At 45.0% G+C, this 23,480-nt stretch overlaps 1 protein-coding gene across 1 annotated transcript in view; it reads right to left on the bottom strand.

Annotated features, from left to right (window-relative positions):
• Positions 1–14,744: 14,744 nt before the first annotated feature.
• The window catches only part of LOC306780845 (vitamin D3 receptor A), a 56,905-nt gene continuing 48,169 nt past the window's right edge, over positions 14,745–23,480 (bottom strand). Inside the window, exons 5-10 of the mRNA XM_079273345.1 lie at positions 21,520–21,704; positions 20,136–20,235; positions 18,744–18,921; positions 16,478–16,629; positions 15,751–15,867; positions 14,745–15,115 (exon numbers count right to left, since the gene is read on the bottom strand). Of these exons, the coding sequence (XP_079129471.1) occupies positions 14,862–15,115; positions 15,751–15,867; positions 16,478–16,629; positions 18,744–18,921; positions 20,136–20,235; positions 21,520–21,704 (986 nt within the window). The 3' untranslated portion in view covers positions 14,745–14,861. The remainder of the gene's footprint in view (positions 15,116–15,750; positions 15,868–16,477; positions 16,630–18,743; positions 18,922–20,135; positions 20,236–21,519; positions 21,705–23,480) is intronic.

Here is a 23,480-nt window from a genome sequence, read left to right as displayed (position 1 = left end):
CAGGGAGGATGAGATAAACACTCGCAGTGTTTACGCTGCTTATCGCCGTAAGAACTGTTCTCTGTACTCCCGTTTCTGTTTTTATGGCTACAACACATCATCAGATCATTTGGTTTCTCAAAAGCCTTTCACTCCCTCTGTGATTCACGGCACTGGAGCTAGTCGACCATCATGTGATGAAATGTAGAGTAAAAATGATGTGATCAATCAACAATAAAACCTCTGAAATATGCCAGCATCGGTATAGGAAAAGAAAAGTTGCATCGCTATGTGACCGAATGTTAACCTTACATAACTCTGAATATCTTCGTTGAAGTTAATGAAGTGTTTCTCCCACTGGCTCCGCCCACACACGTCCCACAGACTTTACATTGGGATGACAACGTTCAACACATGAGGACTAATAATTGTAACTTTGTTACTCTATGGAGCTACCAGTGGGTCTTAACCACCATTCTCAATCTGTGCGTTCAAGACACCAGTCTGTCTGTCTGTCTGTCCCTCCGTCACTCCTTCATTACTCGTGAGTGACCCGACGTGTTGTCATCACTAACGTCTCCACCTGCTGCTGTGTGTCATTCTGTTCGCCATAGTTGTGCTTCACTTCTTGTGTTACCCTGGTTATTTTGACCTGACTCTGACTTAATTTGTTTGGCCTTTTCCTGAAGTGTCAGATTTATTTCAACAAAGCAGTTTAGTTTTCATTGTTACTGGAGGAGGAGGAGAGGAGGAGTGCCTGGGGTTTGGTCGTGGTCCCTTGTGGTAATACTTAATAACAAACATTAAAAATACCACAGAAATCCTCCACCGCATTCCCACGCTCCGACTGGCCAGAACACATAAGCATGTAACCACACACACACACACACACACATATGTACTCCGTATACATACCGATGAGACTCTATCTGTCTCACTTGCACGAAGACTGCACACACTGATGCATGTATTCACACACCCGGGCTCAAATAAAAACACTTGTAGGGTCATGCAAGCCTCCACAGACACAGAGAGGCACACCCACACACAAAACAGTGTGTGTGTGTGTGTGTGTGTGTGTGTGTGTGTGTGTGTGTGTGTGTGTGTGTGTGCGTGCGTGCGTGCGTGCGTGCGTGCATGCGTGTGTGTGTGACATTTATAGCGAAACGCTGCACAACAGAAAACGCTCAGCGAAACTGTCAAACAAAGCTACACAAACCTCCAAAACATAAACCATTCAACACACTGGCTCATGTCAAAATGCATGTAAACACACGCACACACACACACACACACACACACACACACACACACACACACACACACACACACACACACACACACAGAGGAAAGCAACAGGGACAGAGGAGTGGTGACAGAGGGCTGACCCAGAGAGAGGAACTAAAATAATAATGTCTCCGAAGAAGAAAGGTTAGTGTGTGTGTGTGTGTGTGTGTGTGTGTGTGTGTGTGTGTGTGTGTGAGAGAGAGAGGTTAGGGTTCACCACTCCGCTCCCTCGCTCCTCTTGGTTTTCCCGATCATAACCCCATCGATGATTATCACCTATTAAACGACTATTTACTGTTATTATTACTACCCCTACTCAAGTGTGTGTGTGTGTGTGTGTGTGTGTTGGTCATGTCGCCAGTGGCTTTCTGACCTCGTCTCGAGGTTTGGTGATCTCTGCCAGAGATTCCTTTCCATCCCTCCCTCCCCTCCATGTTTCACATGTGCGTCAGCCACGTTACCGCAGCCTCTCTCGTCCTCCCTCCCTCACGCCCTCCTTCCATCCCCCCTCCCCTCTCTTTCTGTAACCCCACGATCTCCTTGTTATAAACGCTCAAACCCCCCCAACCTTCACTTTCCTCATAACATTGAGCTGAAGCTCTTAATCAGATTGACTTACAATGAGTTCAGCTGTGGAGCAATCCTCAACGAGAAGGGAAGAAAAATCAAATAAGATGTCATCATAAACCCACCAGTGGGTCCATCAAAACCAGCACGTTGTAAAGCCGACAACTGTTCAAACCCTGCAGAACTTGAACTGTCGAGTTAACTGGGGAAATACTAAATGTTTCATTTTGATGTAGAGCAGCCATAAAAACATTGTAACAGCTGGAATCAGACGTTGGATGACATGGAATTGTCACACAGTGTGGAACAATGTTTTGGTTTGTTTTTTCTAACGACTTAAAGCTGCACTATTCTTCGGCAGAGGATTATCACCCAACTCTGCTATTTCCCTCAGCTGTTAGCAATAAAGTACAGAGATCCACTGTACACTACCTGCTCAGCACCGAACAACAAGACAGCAATAGTCTGAGGACGAGCTGGTGAACACAGTGGAACGTTCGGAAGGCTAAAGAGACAGATGTTCTTTGAAAGAGCTGCTGGAGACCAACACAGAGCAAAGGACTCAAAGTGAACGCTAATGTGGTCCCATCACTGCTGACACCACAACGTACCTTATCTGGTGATTACACGTCAATTCTTGAAATTTAAACTATTTATTGGAAATGAAAGTTCGGGAAATTGTGCTGCACATTTCATCTTTTTTTTCTTCTTTCCACTATGGTTCATACTGTGGAAATCAAAACCCAGCAGCGCCTGCAGCAGATAACAACTGACATCTGCTCCGCTGGTTATACTGGTGGTTAGAATTCGACAGAGACATAGAAAGGCTATCTTCTATTTGCAAACATCTGAGGAGGTTCTGATCATTATCAACATGTGTACAGGGCTCTGCCTCAGTTCCACAGCTTCAGCATTAGAAACCACACCAGCAGAGCAACATGAAGAATGAGAGCAGACGAGCCAGACTCCGGAGTGGAGCGCGTGAGAAGCAGGGCGGTCGCTGTTTTTGTTACACTACGTTACATAAAGATGGCAGGCTGTTTGAGCACAAGCCTGATTAACTGTGAGAAATATAGGAGGCATAAATATAAATGCAATGTTGAAGACTCAACTCCTTCACCATTTGTCTGCCGCAACAGCTGTGGATGTCGGACGCTTGGCTGGAGAAACAAGAACCTTATTCACTAAAGCGCTCCTCCTCCACAGGGAAAAGCTGCACAGCGCTGGGAAATGTGAAGATGAGACAAGTAAGAAACTCTAGAGGTGACTCCCTTCTGGGGTTGGACAACTCTGCATACACCGCTCTGGTGCCAGAAACACCAAATGTGTATCAATCCACTGCGGAAAGTAGTCCCCCACCAAAAAAATGCACTATTTACTCCTGTTTGAGGGATGTTTGCTGCAAAATAAAGTGACCAGTTTTTTAAGAAAAATGTTGATCCTTTTTTGAAAAGAAAACGATACATTTGGGAGGTGATCTTAGAGATTGATTCATTTATTGGGATCTAGTGGGGTTGGGGGACTCTTCATGGGGTTTGTTAACAGTGAGAAAAATCCAGAATCACTATCCGACCTAATAACTTGAAAGTGCTCAATTCGGAATTCAGAGCGAATCTATCACCTCCACACAGCTCTCAACATGGAGACGGCTCAGCCGGTGCCCCGCTTAGTGTCCCGTTGGGGATCCAGAGGCTTTTCAATCCTGACCAAATCTGATTCTGGAGGAAATACCATGGTTTGGTGTTTAAAAAATGGTAAAATTTAAAGATCTTGAAACTCAGGATAATATATAAATGGCATTCAAAAACCAACATGTGTGAGCCCTTTTGGGTTAAGGGTGGGTTTCTGAAAATGCCATAACTTCTCCAGTAATTGGTGGAAGAAAACAGCACCAGAGCGATCATCGAGTCCTGATCCGTTGCATTGTTGCGACACACTGTTAGAGCAACATCAGAGCCAGCTTCCCGACTCCGCTGTGTGTCAGTAATTATGCAGGAATGTGACTGCAGAAGCACTTCAGACGCCTGGCTTTTTCTGTCTCATCCATGACTGTATAAATCACTTTATAGCCGCGAAACCGGTGAGATAATAGCCAACCAACACGCTGCAGCATGAGCCATTAGCATCTGGTTGACGGTCGGAGGAGAAGCTCGTTAGCATAAACAAAGGAACATGCTCACTGAACCGAGAGCAGTCAAGACCTCGTGTTTGTCATGAGAATGGTCAAACAGTGGTGTGTGCAGTAGGCTACTGCGGGTCATCAATGACAGAAAACAGTCAATAAACCTTAATAATACGTTTGGCAAAAACAAATCATAGTTTTTGCTGTTAAATCTCAAATACTCTACCGATGGATGTGCAAAGAAAAAAACCCACACGGGAGCTGCAGCAGTCTTGCGTCTTGGATTATTAGCAGCCTGAAGTGGTTGAAGTATTCAGTCTCTTACAAGAAATAAAAACACTCTGAAATTTGAGAAAAGACCTAAAAAAACAAACATATATAGATGTAAACTATATGTTTTTTGGTTTCCTTTTTATCTCAAAAGAAAAGTAAGAATATTTAGCATCAAGATTGTGCCCGAGGAAGAGCAGAATCCCTCATGCCATTAAGTGTCTCTATTTAAGCTCATTAATGGATTTAATTGGCTCCTCATTCTGCCCTCTTCTTCATGCGTCTGTGGAGTATTTGAGATTAAACAGCTGAACTATTTTATTTGTAGAATTCATCATAAAGAATCTATTACTTTCTGCCAAATGGTGAATTATTGAACACTTTTGTTCTCGTCAAGTGTGACTAACCTGTTGCTGGAAATGTAAAATTGCACACACACACACACACACACACACACACACACACACACACACACACACACACACACACACACACACACACACACACACACACACACACACACACACACACACACACACACACACACACACACACACACACACACACACACACACACACACACACACACACACACACACACACACACACCAGCTGCTGATGATGAGCGCCCTCTACTGACATTTCCAAAGAAGAGAACCAGGAACACGAGGGACGTTTTGCATCATTATGTACAGCTTTTTTATTTGCGATTTCCCCAAAACATTATCAGTATTTTTACTACATACAATGCATGTAATCAAAGTACAATGGATAAACTTCAAAGACAAGAGCAAAAATTAAAGAGCAACACAAAAAAAAAAAAACCAGGCGGTGATTTTGAGCACAAAGAGAGCCGTTGGTTAAGGTACTGCATGTAGAACACCATTTCTTTCATCTGTCGGGCCGTTGATGTGCCATCAATACACGTTGAAAAGACAAGTTTCTGCTAGAAGCACTGAGGTCTGGTGAGTCTTACTGCATGGTGGTGTGCATGAGTGAATTAAAAGGTACTTATCTTGGGACTCTGCTGATTCCCAGTTTATTCTCCTAATGATGACAACAGTTCATGCTATGGGAGGTCACGGTCTGCTGGACTTAAATTATATCAAATGAAATAAGAATAAAAAGGACTCTGTTACACAACAATCAAGATCTTTTCTTAACATTTAAATCATTTTTTTCAAACTTTATAAGAACCAACTGTCACTGAAAACAAATCAGCCAAGGGGAATAAATTAAAGTTCCGAATGAAACAAAAGAGCAACCCACAGAAAAACACAGAGGACATGCACCTCCCACGAGCAAGCAACTGTTCTGACGCGATGCAACCATCGAAGCAAGGAACACATGTGGATATGAAGAGAGGAAAACATCCGTTACTGAGACTAAATGAAAGCGGTCAGCGATACAGAGACAGATCGTCCTGTATTCTGGTTTTAAACTCCTGATATTGTCCCAAAATAAGGCTGTGGGTTCTAGGCACACCAAGGTACAACTGAGCTGAGCAATATGTGCAGTTATGTTTTCATTTTTCTCAAAAGACACAAAACTTTCTATGTTTTTTGGATGAATTAATGTTCAATTTATTTTTCTAACCACCTGGCTATAGCCCAGGACTTTGCTATATAGATTAGAGTTGTTGAAGAAAAATAAAGATGATGACAACAAACCTATTTTAGACGTCACACATTTTGCAGAGCATTTTAGAGACAAAAAGACAAGTGCATCATTGGCAAAACATCTGCTGGTGAAGGATAAATAAGTGCACACAAATGTGCAGTGTGTGTGTGTGTCTGAGTGTTAGTGCGCTGTGTTCGGTGTCTGTCTTTTTCGGTCGGCGTGAGTGCAGTTGTTTACGTGTGTGTGTGTGTGTGTGTGAGCAGGCGCATATTTAAAGAGGTAGCAGAGAAATGCAATCAGAGCAGCAGATGATGTTCTTGACTCTCCTCGGGTTCAAACGCAGTTCAAAAATCTGCTAAAGTTCAAAATTCAGTCTTTCTAATTTGATTAATTTCACAGGGTGCAATTAATCAACAAAGAAGCATCTGTTCTGAAGGGATAAATTGGGTGTCACTTTTACCAAATGAGTCAAAATATTTCATTTTTTTTTCATACTTTTAAGATCTGAATAAACTCAATCAATCCACAAATTTCCCAATCTGCCACAAGCTTTTTCTTTTTTCCGTTTCCCGCGTGCCGTGAGCTGAAGCGTGATTGAGTCGTGGATGCAGTAAGTGTTCACTAAAAGGCGCGTCGCGTCGTCGTTTACAGCATATAATCCGAAGGCCTGGTTACCTGAAAGCTGAGCGGATGCAGCAAATGAACGAAGGACTCAGTAGCAGAGTTAAGAGGGCTTTAGAAGAAGGCAGAGTGCTGAGGTGGGTTAGAGTAGAAAAATGAATGGAGTGGTCTCGTGTGACGTCACAGTTTAGCTGTCGGCCATGTTGGAGTACACACAAAGCCACTGGCATGCACGGCTGAGTCGCATAACCTATCGGTGGTGAACTTTTGTGCTGTCTTTGGTTGTGGCAGCAGAGCTGATAGACAAGAAATCATTCTTTCGTTTGCCAGCGGTCATTACACATCAAGGAAATGACACGAAGGAGCTATCCAAGCGACGTCGCGAGAAATGGCTGTCACGCATCTCTCGAGATATAAAGGAATGGAATTTGGCGTACACTAGAGTATGTGCGGATCACTTTATAAGTGGTCAGTGATTTTATTTACAAATTCGTTTGTGAACAGTAATAATAAAGGAAATATAAATTAAACTTGGACATGAGAAGGTTTCCGAAGCTTCATCAGCCCGTGACAGCAGTCGGTACCAGAGACGTGTCGAGCGCGTACAACAGGCGAAACACAGAGATGCAGCCTCAGCATTGCTTGATATGAGTTTAACGTCAGATCATATATATATATATATATATATATATATATATATATATATATATATATATATATATATATATATATATATATATATATATATATATATATATGTATATATATATATATATATATATATGTATATATATATATGTGTGGGGGGGGGATGAAGTTAGGAGTTAGTTGAAAGTGAATTCCTACACACCGCACACAATGACGTGCACGTACAATGTAAACAAACACACGTGTCTGTTTGCGCTGAGTAAACATTGAATATTGCTAAATATCTGACCAGATCTGTATATATTTACTCTCCCAATGACGAGATGAGAATTGTCGACGACCGTTGCTTTGACGTCTCGGACCCATCCACTGACAAACTGATTATAAGCGTCGAGCCCCTCCAGCTCGTCTTTTGTGTGAGGACTGGGGGTGTTCACGAGATACGTGTAGATGTTGGCGTAGTTTACCGATGGAAGATAAATAGGATCGGCACTGAAACGATCTGCACTCATCGTATAGGGATCCAAGTTACCAATAACCTTCAATTTGGCCAGGTAGCGAACCTTTGATGCACTATCCAGTGATTCAAAGTATGGTATTTTCGCCGCACTTCCTTGTTTACGCGCCGCCATGTAGGATCTGTATGTACTCCAACATGGCCGACCGACCTCGTAACTAAGGAGATCGTGACGTCGGTGAGACCACTCCATACACACTATTTGTATCTAGAGTATTGAACACGGGATCCCAACGTTACAAACTCTTATCAGACGTTTTTAGGGAAAGCGAAACACACGGGGAACCTGCTGCTCAAAGCCAATCGGCACGATGGAGACGCCCGCGTTGGGCGTGAAGTACTGTTTACATTGAAGACGTTAACTTAGGACGGGGCGGTGATCAGAGGCGAACCCCCGCTGCCTCTGTGGTTCTATGCTTCATTCACATAGCAGACTCTCCAATACTATTTGCTGATCGGATCTGAATTTTCTGGATGATGGATTCTTTATTTATTTATTTTGTTGGTTTATTTGAACGGGACAGTGCACATTAATAAAAACATTTCTGCAAATGTGCCAGAGTTAGCCAAAAGGCTATTTTTCATCTGTAGTCTTTAATCAGCCTGCTTGATTAAAAAGCAGTCTGTGTTGGTTAAACTGCTTCTATTACCAATTATTTATTTTTAAAACGTGCTGTTTTCTTCTCCACGTCTGCAGTGATACAGATTTTGCACATTTAGTTATTCTAACAGCTTCGCGATAAAAACATTTTTTTTGGGGAATTATATGCTTATTCGCTCTCTTCTAACTCTAATCTGCTGCGATGTGAACGCAGGTCTTAACATGCATTTAAACACGCGACGTGATGCTCACGAGGCCTCTGATTTATTGACTTCTATAGGCTTATATTGAGATTTGAGGTAAAACAAAATTATCCAGCATTTAAAAAAAAAGAAAAGAAAAGGGAAATTCAATGAATTTTACTGTACACATACACAAAAAAACCTTCTAACGTAGTATTAAAATAAATTGCTGCGGCAATATATGTATATATATATATAAAGAGGTAGTATGTTTGGTTGAACGCAGCGCCAGAGCTTATAGCGGCATGTCATCTGTTTGTAGAGACAGAGAGACAACAGGAAAGACTTAAGAGGCAGAGATGAGGACCACGCGAGGAAAGCGACGCACGTAGAAACATTGGGATCCAGTCGTACACTAACTGGTCTACTGGCCAGAGGATTCTACCGGACAACCTTCTTCTTTATACAGCTGGCATCTAGTGTCCCGTACGTTGTGACGTAAAAAAAACAAAACATTGCAAAGTTTGCTGAGGAGAGAGATCTGTGTGTGTGAGTGAGAGAGAGAGTGTTGCATGAGTCTATGTTTGGTTCCCTTAAAGGCTGTTGTGAAATATTGAGGTATCTGTTCAATGTTTCCAGCTGAGTGAGGTTTCCATGAGTAAGGCTACTGAGGTGGAGCATGGGTTGAGGGGAGGAGGGCTGAAAGGGGCCGAGAGCGGCTGAAGAGTGGAATGAACGCGATGTTACCGAGCTCAGAGAAGCCTGTCCCACCGAGCTCACTCCCGCCCCGTCGCCCTGACCTGCACTCCTTTTGAAACAGATGTAGAAGTTGAATGTAAAAAAGTCCAGTTTCTCATGTGTTGCAACAACTACTCGTTGATACTGAGATCTTCTATACAGGTTCGACACAGTCTTCTGGAGGTCCAATCCAAAGGGCGTTCGGGGTCAAACAGGACAAAAAAAGGAGCCAATATCCGCATTGTCTTTCTTTTCTTTTCCACAGTAAAGTGACACGATCCAATTCCACAGCAGCTGTTTCACTAGACTTCAGACTCCCATCAGCCCTTGTGTGAATCACAGCTGTACGAAAGCAGAGCCTGAGCGGCTGCCGAGTTAAAGCTATGATGAGTAGTCCTGCTGTAATAATTGGAGATAAAACTTAGCTGAATTTCAGGAGCAGGACCACACCTCAGCCACTCGCCCACTTCCGGCCACGCTCCTATAAATACCTACCCACTCTAAGCCTCGGCACACTCGAGTTTTCTGCACTCGCAACCGGAACACCACGCAGAGGACGCCGCCAACCGCCATCGAGAGGGTCCGGGCAGCCAAACCCGCGATCTCCACCTCGCCGACCAGCTGCATCCACCCGCCAGGATCTGACAATACGAAGAGATCTGACATACGACGGGTCGGACTCACGGCCATCCTCCTGTTACTCACATCTCGGCGGCAGAGGGAGACCCGCTACCTCCTGATGTAGACAACGGAAACGTAAATCCAGCTCTCTACTTCTTCGCTCGCTCCAGACCCAGCTCGGCATGCAGCGCTCAAAGACGCCGCCCCCCCCCGCGCTCCAGCCAGGTCCCCCATCGAAGACTCACCAGCTGATCGAAGACGCGCCAGCTGATCTCCAACTCGACCACAGTCCGCCTGCTAAGAGCATCGACGCAACAAGCAAACCGTGCCAACTCCTCACAACTTTCCCAAAGTCACGTTTGGGAAAAACAAACACAACGTACCTACATGCAAACACACCGGCGCGACGCCACCACGCACCCCGAGGCTCCGCCCCCCAACCCACAAGTCCCGGGTTGCCAGGTCTTCTTTCCTCTGTCCCCCTTTCGAAGCTGTCCCCCCCCTCTAAGAGATTCCTGGCACCGGTTGCCGGGTTCCCTCTCCTCTGTCCCCCTCACCGATCCTGCATTTCCTACTACGCATACTCTTCACTCTATGCAGATTCCTGGCACCGGGTTGCCAGGTTTTCTTTCCTCTGTCCCCCTTTCTAAGCTGCCCCCCCCCTCTAAGCTGCCGGCGCCGGGATGTCAGGTCTTCTTTCCTCTGTCCCCCTTTCTAAGCTGTCTGCACCGGGTTGCCAGGTCTTATTTCCTCTGTCCCCCTTTATAAGCTGTCCCCCCCCTCTAAGCTGCCAGCACCGGGTTGCCAGGTCTTCTTGCCGCTGTCCCCCTTTCTAACCGCAACAACGCAACCACCGAACGCAGCATGCAACAACGAACCGCAACAACGGAACGCAGGACGCCAGCGCCCCCCAGCCACCGACTTCCAGCAACCACAGCAACTTGCCGGGACACCGGGCACCGGGATGCCAGTGACCCCACCCCGCCCACTTCCAGCGATGGACCCACACATTGGCCAACAACGATGCCACTCCCTCTGTTGTCTTTTGGGGGGTTTCCACGACGGACGACATTGCCGTAGACCAGCCTCGGATCTTGCAAGCAGATGCCAAGTCGTTTCCCCTCATGCTATGAAATCGGACCAATAGTAGCCACAGCCATCACGTGGGGCCGCGGATGGGCCAGCAAGTCCATCCCTTAAACTCCTGACAACCAGCAGTCGGTTACCCAATCATCAAATGACGCCGCGACACCCGTCCTCCAAGGGCGCGTCCTCGATGCAGCTCACGTCTGGGCCACCGCAACGCCATGGCTTCTCGTTTCCCATTCCAGAAGTTCAGCCCTCCTGCAGACACCCGTCCAACATCGGTTCGGCATATCCAACGCTGTCTTTAGACCCACAAATCCTCACTCGATCTTGCCGACCAGCGCACAGGCTTATTTTGGGGGTCTGCAAGGCCCGGGAGCCGCAGTGGATCCGCAGCTAAGCCTCCCCCAAACCGCATCAGGCCAAATCTCCATCAACCATTCCTCAACACTCCAAACAACCGACGAAGGATCGCTCCTGCCGAGGTGGGGGCCTAAGCTTGTGAATAGGCTATTGCAGAAGAACAAGAAGAACAAGAAGAGGTTAGATGGTTGGATGGTGAATGAAGAGGTACGCGGTCCACGCCGCTGCTGCGACAGTCTGCCATTGGCTAATTCCCGTGTAAGTCGGTTGAGGCAGTGTTAGTCCATGATTACTTGATTGTGTTTTACATCCTGCTTCTGGAAAAGCAGATGTAGTGGGTTTTTTTTTCTTTCTCAGAGCCTGGGACTGCCTTTTCCATCGACAAATGAGAGGATTTTATCTCCACGGGGTTTCCCTCCCCCTTTAGGCTCCAGGTGAAACAAAGCAGCATTGTCTTTTTTTGTTTTTATTCCATTAAAACAATGGAAAAGGAAGGAGAGTGAGTGCCAGTGTCCCGTCCCGGTCCAAACAAGAAAGTGAAGCTGCATCTTTATTTAAAAAAAGAAGGGCTATTCTGTTTTCACATGCTTATCAAGGTTAACATGGGGGGGTGGAGCTTAACCGCTTTGGGTGGAGCTTCATGCTTTGCTCTTGGAAAAGGCTCCAGGAGTCCACCAGGTCTCACCTCTGCTTCATTACAATGATGTCACAGTGCAGCAAGCCAAGCGCTAGCTAGAGACAGCGAACTCTGACACATATTGACAAGCTTGAAAAGAACAAAAGAAAATAGAGAAAAAAAAGATTTTCACCAAAAATGAAAACATTATGAATATATCGGTACTGTATAGTTGTCGAAAGCTTATTGATAGACTTTAGAAAGGGAAACATCCATAAGCTTGGAAATGGACAGAGAGGACGCTTCCTGGTGAGGAGACACTGAGTTGTTGGGGCCTTTTAAAAGCCCGCCGGGTTCTCACACTGATGTTTCAGTGTTCATGGTGCACGAGACTCAGCCAGTGGGAATGATCAACCAAAGCAACCCCCCCGCTGGGAATGTTACAATTATGACACATCAGATTGCCGGGTCTTGTTCATTGCACTGGTAAGCGCGTCGTTCAATACAGGGTTGGACCTATTCTGGCCATTTATTGGGGACTATATTGGTATGAAACCAGGTTCTTCCAGGTGTGTTGATTTGTGAAAAACACACCAATATCAGCATTTTCTTGCTATAGAATTGGTTGGCTCTGAATTTGCAGAACACTGGGTGGTTTTAGTCGGCTGTTAAAAAGCCATCGTGGCCAATCTTCTTCAGCGCACGCTGAAACAACTCAGCGACCGGACCAGGATCGCCAAACTCTGCCCTTTCGAGTTGAACACAATGTAAAGAGTCCATCTTCCGATTGCATATAGTGCCTTATCTCCGAGAGCATCTCGCCATCAACAACTGAATTCTCTCAGTATTTTGCCTACATTAATCTCTAAACTATGTACAGACTCAGCAAGTGGTATTTACAGAGGTTGTCCACAAGGGGGTGATCCAGGCCCGCATGAGGGGTGAGCGTGCACTAGTGTTGGCTGAGACATATGATGTGATATGTAGTGATGTTTATGAGTAACATCCTAAACCTCGCTGATGTGGCTGGTGTTGAAATGATAAAGATGTGAATAAAACAACAAAAAACGATGAGGCTTGATTCTATATTTGACATAAAAAACTTCTTCCTCCGTGTTTTATAACTGCCCAGCTGTTGAGAACATGTGAAGGGATTCATTCTAACTACACTACAGGCTGTGCACCGTTTAACAACTATACATTGCTGCCTTCTGTAGATTATTCACTTGAAAAAATAAAAATGAAGGCTGATATTATCACTCAACGGTTTAACACGCATGGCTCTGTATGTTAGCCATTTAATGTGAAGGTGCAACAGTGATCACCGTCTCATAAGAGGAGTTCTGAATCGTTTAGGAATGAAAATCTTGTAGTAATCGTTATCTCAAAAAAGTTCCACTTTTAGCTTACTTCTGCTGTTATTTAGCATGATTAGAAATCACAGTGATGCCTGGAGCTTCAGAAAAAAAAACGAAACAATCTCTGTCTTATGATTGTAAGCTTACGCCACACACACCATAAACACCACGTACACAACATCACCAGACAAACGTTTCCCTGAGGCAGACAGCCGGCAGTCGGTTTCGGTCGAACTATCTATCGCTAACTGTCTTAGCAGCAAATCTAACCAGCCGGAAATAAAAAATATATATTTTTGGATCGTCACTATCCACGAAACATGACGTCGTGTCAGTCTACAAAATTCAAAGGTCCCAGAGCAAAAGAAAAAAGAAAAACGACGTTGTGATTCCCTGCACCGAAGCCCCTCAGCCCGGCACACACCCCCTTGTGGTCCATCAATCGTCTCATATACTGTACACACGTCACACAAATAGAAGGACTCCCCACACACTTCTCAGCGCTCTCTTGTGAGTGTGTGTGTGTGCATTTGTCTTTTGAAAGACAACACACACACACACACACGACTGAGGAGGGGCCTCCGAGTCCTCTATACAACACTCGGAACTATTTGCTTCCATGGAAGCAATCATGTTTCACTTTCTTCAATATATATATATTCATGTACATATATATATGTATATATATATATATATCAGCTTATACATTTAATTTATATTTATATGGCATTATACATACATTCTTGTTTTGTGAAATTCCCTTTTGTCTCGTGAACAGGGAATTCCATCCCTCCGTCTCTCCGACCTCCTTTTACTCATTCCTCCAAATCTCACCTCTCCTCTCACCGCTCCCGCACTGAAACGTTCCGACTTAAACTGCTTCTCTTCGCTTCAGCGGACCGTCCGAGACCTCTCTTTAAAACACACACAGATACACGGGGGCCAAGCAGTTGGTCAACTGCTTTGAAATTCCATCATAGTAAGCTTGCTGGCCATGTTGATGTTGAATATATTTTGATTACTTTGCCTTCAACAGCAGTTTATAGCTAGCCTAACACGATTGTACCAACATCGCTCTCCACCCCACAGGTGCCAGCGTGGTATATATAGATTCACCGAAGATGATGTGAACACTGAACGATGTCATTGAGGATGATGGTAGGAGGGTCCCGCGCACTGTTAAAAAAAAAATTGGCAGGAATCTAGCGGGGATGTCCAGGGGGGGGGGGGGGATTTACTCACGGGAAGAGGAGAGTTTGGCGATTTGGAGAGGATCGGGGCCTGTTGTGGATGTCGATGAGTCAAGGATATCTGCCTGACTTAATGCGTAGCTGTGTTTTGCAAAACAGCAAGAATCAGCTTTAACATACAATCTGGCTATCTGAGAGCATATTGAGGTGTATTGAATCCATAAATCCGGGCACGTGGGTCTTGCAGCTTGAGGTCGGGAGGAGGAGGAGGATAGGGAGGTGATGATGAAGAGGTGAAGGTAACCGTCTCGCTATCAGACTATCCATCTTTCTCCCTCACGTCCAGGTGTATCGGGGCTGGGGTTCTCTTGGGGGGGGGGGAAAGGGGCGGTAAGGGTTGGTTATCAGTGTGTGTGTGTGTGTGTGTGTGTGTGCATGCGAGCGAGCGTGCGCACCGCCGCCTCCTCCGCCTCGGCTATGACACCTCGCTGCCGAACACTTCCAGCACCAGCGGGGTGAGCTGCATGCTGTGCTTGGGCTGGAAGGAGAGCGAGCGGTACTGCTTGGAGTGCTCCTCGTTCAGGCTGCGCAGGTCGGCCAGCTTCTGGATCATCTTGGCGTAGAGGAGGCGCCCGTCGGGGTGGTTCACCTGGATGTAGGCCTGCAGCGTCTCCGACAGGTGGTCCTGGAGCTGCTCGATGCGGCCGTGGTCTTGGACGCCGGGGCGGTCTGCCATCGGGGGGGGGGGCGCACAGGGAGAAAAGGAAAGCAGGGTAAGGTTCAGGTGGAGAGAGAGAGAGAGAGAGAGAGAGAGAGAGAGAGAGAGAGAGAGAGAGAGAGAGAGAATCAGTCAGGACGTTCAAGCCCAGTTGAAACAATACTGTCCATTACAGAACTACATAAGACACAGTAACCACGTTACTGTGTTTATGTGTATATATATCTATATATATCTGACTGGTTGCAAGTCATCGTATATATTTGCAATATAATGTGAGTTTTACAGTGAAAGAGCAGCCTTTTGTCTTTGGAGAGGAGTACATCTTCAGATTTCTGTGGTTGAATTTGTTCCCATCTTGAAAGAGGTCTTTGAACAGAAACATTTATCAAAGCTCGTTGGCTCTTTAACTCACAATAGCGTTTAATAGTGGAACCAGACAGCCTTTGACATGTTCGAGATGGGGAATGACTCATCGCCTATTCTCGAAGTGGGACTTGCTGTTTGAACTCATTCAGTGATTTCGTTCGCTGACAAACATCCTTCACCACATGTGTGAATTCTTGGCTGTTCAGCAAGCGACACAGCCCCCCCTTGCTCCACTGTTTGGAAAAAGAAAAAAAAAAGCACACAACACTAGCAGTACCTGGGGAGAGCAGGCAGATGGCCATGAGCAGCACGTGCTCCTCCTCGTGCAGGTTGAGTTTCTTCAGGCCGACCTGGAACTTCACCAGCGGCTCCAACAGATCCAGAGTGTGACCCGCTACGGTGGGGGGGCGACACAGAAACATACCGTTAGTGCTGCAGAGTCGGTTGCATCTTCTGCCACTAAGAGAGGCTTTTTTTATTGATTCATGAATGAAAAACACACTTTATACAGCAGTGGGCTTCAAGGATGAATCATTACTCTCTTAAGAGCATTGCTTCCTGCCATGCATGTGTGAGGGACTAAAAGCGGAGTGTGTGTTTGCGGCTGCTTTATTGCTTCCATGAAAATACCTAAAGCACGTGTGCGTAGAAAAAGCAGTGTGTGCGTGTGTGTGTGCGTGTGCGTGTGTGTGTGTGAGATCATGTAAGGTTACGTTATATAAGGTGGGAGAAAAATAAATGCTTGATGCTGCAGCCTTTGGGTGAACAGGGAAGAAGAGGTGTGTGTGCGTGTACGTATGTATGTATGAATGTATGTGTGTATGTGTGTGTGTGTGTGTGTGTGTACTGAGAGGATGTGTCATCAATAAGCAAGGCCCGTGTCTTTAAAGTCTGCTGAAGTACATGAAGTCTTTGTCTTTATGTGCTGATTCTGCAGGTAAAACGCACTCTTGCCATGCTTCTTTCTGTTTTTGTTTCGAGATCGACAGTGAGATGTGACCGACCCTTTGTGACGTCGTTGACGCAGTATTTGAAGTCCGGCCCCCCGCAGCTCCAGGACATGTCGTCCAGACTGAAGGACTGGTTCGAACGCAGCATGATGATCTCAATGGCACTCGACTTCAACAGAGAGATCTGGTCTTCTGCGGTCAGCTCTCTGGAACACACACAGTCACAGATACGGCATGTTAATGAGTCAATGTTCACAGGCACTGACAGGTTTCAGCATTCACACTTCTGACAAGAGTGTGGGGGGGGGGGGGGGTCTTTGGTGGTGTCTTTACTTCAGCTTCAGCTTTATTTGACTTTTCTTTATTTTACAGTAGACAGAGAGAACGGTCTACTGTCTGAGCCATCATATACATGGGGTTGGTGTGTGCTATTCAAGCCCAAAGCAAGAGCACCGGGCTGGGAAGCTAATTTGACATAGTTTCCAAATGGTAATTACAACTTCTGTGTCTGAGTTATTTTCCTAGGCCGAGAACGAGGCTGGACCGAGGGCCGGGAGACGGGGTTAAAGGAAACCCTACTGCGCCTGCTCTGCGGGCCCATGGATGCTTCAGATTGGCAGAAGATCCGGGTCATTCCATCTGAATCTTACGATCCAAAATCAAACATGTTTGGCTTCGTGCGCCACTTTCATAGGAATGAACGGCGCGCGCCTCCAACACTGTATCCAGTTCTCTTTATACATCCACTGTGTGGCAAACAACACTGAGTGCAAAAATTCACAAAGAATGAACTGTCAGAAGGGTCTACTTAACCACCTACACGTAAATGTTTGTTCATGTCTGAGTGTGAGAGTGTGTGTGTGAGGTATTGACGTGGTGTGTAAGAGGCCTCGAGACCTTGAATGAAAACTGTGCAGCACAGTCAGGGACAAAATAGGGGTGTGTGAGACTGAGAAGGTAAACACTTTAAAGAAGTGCTTCACAAATCAACGGCCAGAGTTGCCCTGAGGTTTAAGGGTGTTACCGGAGTTAATCTAGAGGTCCAGGATGAGAACACATCCGAACACCTTTAGTCAATGCTTAGAGCCGCATAGAGCTCCAGGTTATCATCTTTTTGCAGCATCTTCTCGGTAAACAAAGTATTCCCAGACACTCTTACTCTATCTTCCCAGAGGAAATACGACATACAGCTGAGACTCGGCTCCACAACGAGGCGAGCGGCAGGAACAAATGTAGGTAAATGCAAAGCTAGCACGTCAACGATTATTGTTTTCCGTTTCGTAACAAACACACATGCATCATGCGCACCCATACGGGTCTCCTCTATTCTTTGATTATGTGACCTCTGTACGTGCATACATGTATGAACTCATCTCTCAGCGCAGCATGCGTTGATGGAGCTACAGCCTGTTCCAGCATATTCCAGGAAGAGCTTGTTTGTTTGGGAGTGATAATAGAGTCTCGCTTTACCCAACAATGTCCCTGCATTAACGGAGCCAGCAAGCCAGTGTGCTCTGCGCGTGGGCGAGGAGCTGCTAGCCTTTGTGTCGGTGAGTGCGACTGGTTGGACCCAGCAGAATTTCAACGAATGATTACCAGAACTCGGTAAAGCAGCAGATAGCTGCAGGGTTAATAGGGATTCAATATTTAACATGGCCAGAATATGATTAATAACTTATATTGCATATCTATATGAGAGATTTGTAGCCTTCCAAAAACATCATTCACACTGCGGTAAAAACACTGTTTGCTCTACCGCACATAGAGGGAGGCCTACACTGACAAGTTATATTCATTGAAGAGTCGAGTTCATAAGTAAAAAATAAAAATCGAATTGATCACTTTATTCAAATTGAGGAGTTCTATGGAGCGACGTCTTCGCGAAACATGAGGCCAGGCATTCGACAGGCTTTCGCTCTCAGAGTTCTGAAGAATAGGAATTGTTTTTATGAATGACAGAGAAAATCTTCAGCACCAAGGACAGTTATAAGGACCCTGTTTTACTGTTACCGTGGTAACAGGCTGGTGACGGAGCTTCAAGTGTACACCACGGACGGATTAGCCTGCAAAGAGTTTGCGTGTATAAAACACGGTAACACGGTTAGTACATGTTTCGTACGGGGCTTAAAGCGGCCAATCTAGTGGTCGGTTGTTGCAATGAAGCTGACCGACGTTGCTTTAGAACCACTGTGCTGCAGCGCTGTACTTTAAGGTCAAGTGTTTTACAGATCTAACTGTAATAAATGTACTACATTACATTCATGTGATATCCGGGACAGCCCCCACTGCTGAATGTCCGTTCCTGTGTGTCGGTTTGTACCTGAAGCCTGGGATCATCTTGGCGAAGCCGATGACCTTCTGGATGCTGTAGGAGACCAGGTCAGCCAGGTGGGGCAGCATAGAAAGCTTTGTGTCCTCCTCACTGGAGTCTGGACTGCTCGCGCTGTCCTGGTACATCATTAACAGGCTGCTGAAGTTCATCTTGGTGTCCACTGACTCTGTTTGAGGAGGGGATTAGGAGACAAGATGAGCACAGAGGCAGAGTAAGGGAGTGATTAAAGGGAAGCGCGTTGAACACACAGAAAAGGCAACGAGCCGATGAGATGTTGAACATGGCAAAACAGGAGGTGAGTTCACAGGTTGAAAATCAATTAAAAAAACATAGAAATAAAAAAGCTGGCAAAATAAGTAGTTTATTTCTTTATTGGCATTCCCAGAAGCTTCTACCTTGGGGCGACTAACAACTGTTATGAAGCTATCACTTTGAAGCTAAAATGAGCAATGTAAGAAAAATCTACATTAACACGAAACGTAGATGAGTACAAACATACATCATTTATACATTTAAAATGTGATTTTTTTTGTATGATTTTAAAGCCTTTGTTTTGGTAATTGCAGACCATTTCAGACTTTTAAAGACCTGTGGATATGCCGTTATATTTACATGAAATAACCCCAACACTGTCACTGTATTTAATTGCACTTATCACTTCCCATCCATCAAGGACAACAGGCTACTGTATATATGAAATATACAACAGCCTTCACAATAAATGTAACGGTAAACACATTGAGTTTTATGTCATGAGTGTAAGAAGTATGCATCAGTGTTTCCCATTAATTACTGTGGCCTTGATGAACTGAAAATATATTTACACTTCTCAACGGGTGGTGTGCCTGAGGGGAGGGACGGGTCCGATTCTCCTCAGAGAGCATCAGGGGTTCTGCCCGTCTAAAAATACGGACCAGTCTCATTTACCACGTTTTTGTGCTTCTAGTCTCTTAATTGTACGCTCAAAGTGCACCACATTGAGTGCATTTAGCTTTAAAATGCACTCAATTTTCTTGCCCTCCCTAGAGGGTTTGAAGTCCACCGACCACAGTCTCACAAAGTCCTGTGGGAAACACTGATGCATGCATAGCCCATGTGCTTGTTTCTCCAGTGAGGGGCCTTGCTGAGTAAAAGAGTAGCGGTTGTACAACTGTACATAGACTATGAATAGGCTTTCACTGGCACAATACAACTTAGTAAGAGAGCAGAGGTCAACAGCGGGCAGATGGTTGCTGTTTGTATCCCGATGTATTTGTAAATCAACAGAGGTCATCACAACTGTGTCCTTGGTGAAGTTAACCCTGAAGCATGAAAAACGAACAAGGACGGGAAAAGGAGGAGGAGGAGGAGGAGGAGGAGGAGGAGGAGGACGACTCTCACCAGTTGAGTGGTTGAATGAGTCAGAGGAGGCATCGGACAAAGACTGAAGGGAGGCGGCTCTGCTGGCACTGCGTGTTACTGGACCTTCACGCACCGGAGGCTGTGAACACACAGAGAAACACAAATATTCATACAGCAGCGCAGCACGTTCACAACTCAATGCACTGCTGGGGCTCGTCCACCTGGGGGGGGGGGGGGCATAAAACGTATAAAAGCAATGACACTGGGTGTTTTCCATGTAAAGTATCGGTTTGTGGCCATCGTCATGTTCTTATTCAGTGTGCATCGGTCTATTTAAGGAGGCGATTGCTAATCACTTCTGAAGTACACCTCAGTGTCTTTTAGTCTGATCTATTGTGATGGAGTGCTTCATTTTGAAGAGGTTCACACTCAGCCCAAAGTGACACCTACAATTTAGTATCCGTCTGCACAGTGTGTGCTAGAATCACACTTGTCGCTTTTCGATAACAGACAAAGGGAGAAGTGTTTTGAGACGTTCCATCTGCGGGGAGAACGTCCTCTAAAAGTATCAAGTTTGTGACGTGGAGAAAGAAAATACGGCGCCTCCGTCGGGCGGATCAACGCCTTTGGTGTCTGTTGTTACTAATTGAAATCACAAATGTGCGATGGTAGCCAACGTGTTGGTCTGAAGTAAATGTGACTGAGCTTACAGGAACTATTTACAGCTGTCTCAAGATGACCAGTGTTGATAAACGGGAGTACCACAAAGGGGTCACATATATGCTCTCGGTTTAGACGTCAGGATTCAAGCAAACTCCAAACACACACACATGCGAGCTCAGAGACGTTTAGCTAAGCCTCACTGGTGCTGTCCTTGCCTCCAGTTTACAGCCATTGGTTAAACTGTCCAGTCACTAGAAGGTGATCAAAGCCAAACAAAGTATTCTCAGTGGCCATGGCATAAATGAAGTAAGGACAGATACATACTTTATACTGCTGCCACTTACAGTAATGGACACAAACTAAAAGAGAGAATGCTACGGTCTGTTATGATGTGGTAAACCAGAGCAGATGGTATCCATATCCTATTATTACGTTCTTGTTGTTTGCTCAGATCTTAAGCATTTAACCTCCAAGGAATTTTGTTTCTTTGGTGATACCTTGAAATTACACATCAAGTACACTGTGGTGTAGGGAACTTGTGTTGAGAGAAAAGTTGCTTCTGTATCAATTAGCTTTTCACTGGGAAACGTAGCATTATGGTCTGATGCCGTGCTTCAGGGAAGCCTCCCTTCCGTTGCATGGCATCATGACCTGCTGCACCCATATTTATGGTGGACAACAAAGTGATTCTGGCTGCACAGATGATAAATGAAAACTGAGTGTGGTTGCGGTAGAGGAGGAAACTTTGTGCTGGACTAACCCTGAAGCGGGAGAAGTCAGAATAGGAGGCATCGTAGGTCTTGTGGTGAGCCTCCACCAGACTGGAGATGATCTGGGACTGCTCCTCGTTCAGGCGTGGCCTCATCGCCTCCCGGGCTGCCTCCTCCTCTTTCCTCTTCATTATCATGTCCTTCTTCCTCTGAACCTCCTCGTCTGTCAGGATGACTGTGAAAGGATGGAATGGAAGATAAATAAAAAAATCTTACATGGAGCAGATGTAAAAAACTCCCCAGCACACACACAAATCAGTATTCACAAATACTGATGTCAAAGTCCCCAAAGAAACAATGAAAAAAAGGCAAATCAGTAAAGATTATCATTAAACATACATTGCCACAATGTGCTTTAAACCCTCCTTACATCATAAACTAAAGTCCTTTAGGTACTGAATTGCATTCATGCGCAAACATTGAAAATCTGATGATGAAATCCATCAAAAAAAAGAGAGAGAAAGCTGCGGACAAGTCTTGGATTTAATCTAAAGGGAGCTCCATTAACACCCAAAGTATCACACGGTGTAACTGATCTGGACTCCTCTCATTATGTATCTAGTGAAAGTGAACACATGAACAGGTCTAGACAAGTGGTCCCACAGTGCGTAGTGACAGCACTCTCTCTTTGCACTCTCTGCATTACACTGTTAATGACAGGAAAGGACTACAGGTAACAATCGTTACTGGAGGAACTTTAGGTGTGTTGTTGTTTGGGCCCACAGACTGTATATATATATATATATATATATATATATATATATATATATATATATATATATATATATATATATATATATATATATATATATATATATATATATATATATATATATATATATATAAGTGGATTGTTGTTTTTTTTGCAACTAGAAGTAACACATGTGGGCAGAGTTATGGACAACCTAACGCTGAATAAGACATTTTTAAGCAACAAAATGTTACGATTAACTTTCATGTCTGCTGCCTTTTTAGTGCGGCCGATGCTGGATGTTTAAGAGCCTTTTGCCTTATTCATGCTGCAGGAGTTGAGACTGCGGAGTGGAACGGTGGTGCAGAGTGGATTAGACATACTGTTTGGAGACGCTCTTAGGTTTTGACTAGATGAGAGGATCTTTTGGGAATTCCTGGGTTTGCGTGCCACTTCCACATGTCTTAGAGCATTACATGACTTTGTAATGTTATAGTCACAACACTCATTATGTATTACAGTTCACAACAGATCTATTGGCTTCAAAACCCAATGCACTCCGATACATAAAGAATTAACATTGTTTCGTTTGCTTTTCAATACCTTAAAAAAAAAATCAAAGACAACTACTGGGTTCTGAAACATCAGCTGTGGTCGGCCATGAGTGGATGAACATAGCGGGAAGGCTGAGTTGGTCACACTAGCAACAGCATCTCGGCCTATTGGCTTTCTAAAATATCAACGTGCAGAGTCTCTAGACGTCTCTCTATGACTGGTATCTCACAGCCCTCTGAGATCTACCCATAAACCACTGCAGCTGCCGTTAGTCTGGTTGCTCCAGTAAAAAACTGTTGTTGTGGAAAGGCCATTGCAACACTCTAACCCAAACCCCAACAATTCCTGCTGTACAATATTTTTCCTTTCAAAAGGCGCCTCTCAGCAACACACTGACTGACCCAACATCTGGATGTGTGTTGCGGACCGGCCACTCGTGGTGTGAAACAGGAAACCCCGGAATACAAGCTGTGCCTGAAGAGATTTTATGAAGATGAAAAACAGGCGGCTCAAACGTTCCGTTTGCCGATGGGACATCTGTAATGAGGTGGTCTGAAAGAAATGCTTCTGTGTTACATTTCTTGTTGGTTTATTCCTTAAATTGGAACACATTTTGACACTATATTACAGTCAGTGCTTTAATTGAGTTATAAGATTAAAGACGTCATAACATAGAAACCGTGCCAAATACATGCCTGTATATGC

The sequence above is a fragment of the Melanostigma gelatinosum genome (assembly GCF_949748355.1).
Source record: "Melanostigma gelatinosum genome assembly, chromosome: 8".
NCBI lineage: Eukaryota > Metazoa > Chordata > Actinopteri > Perciformes > Zoarcidae > Melanostigma > Melanostigma gelatinosum.
Note: the sequence above shows the minus strand (reverse complement) of the source record. Positions and strands in the feature narration are given on the sequence as shown.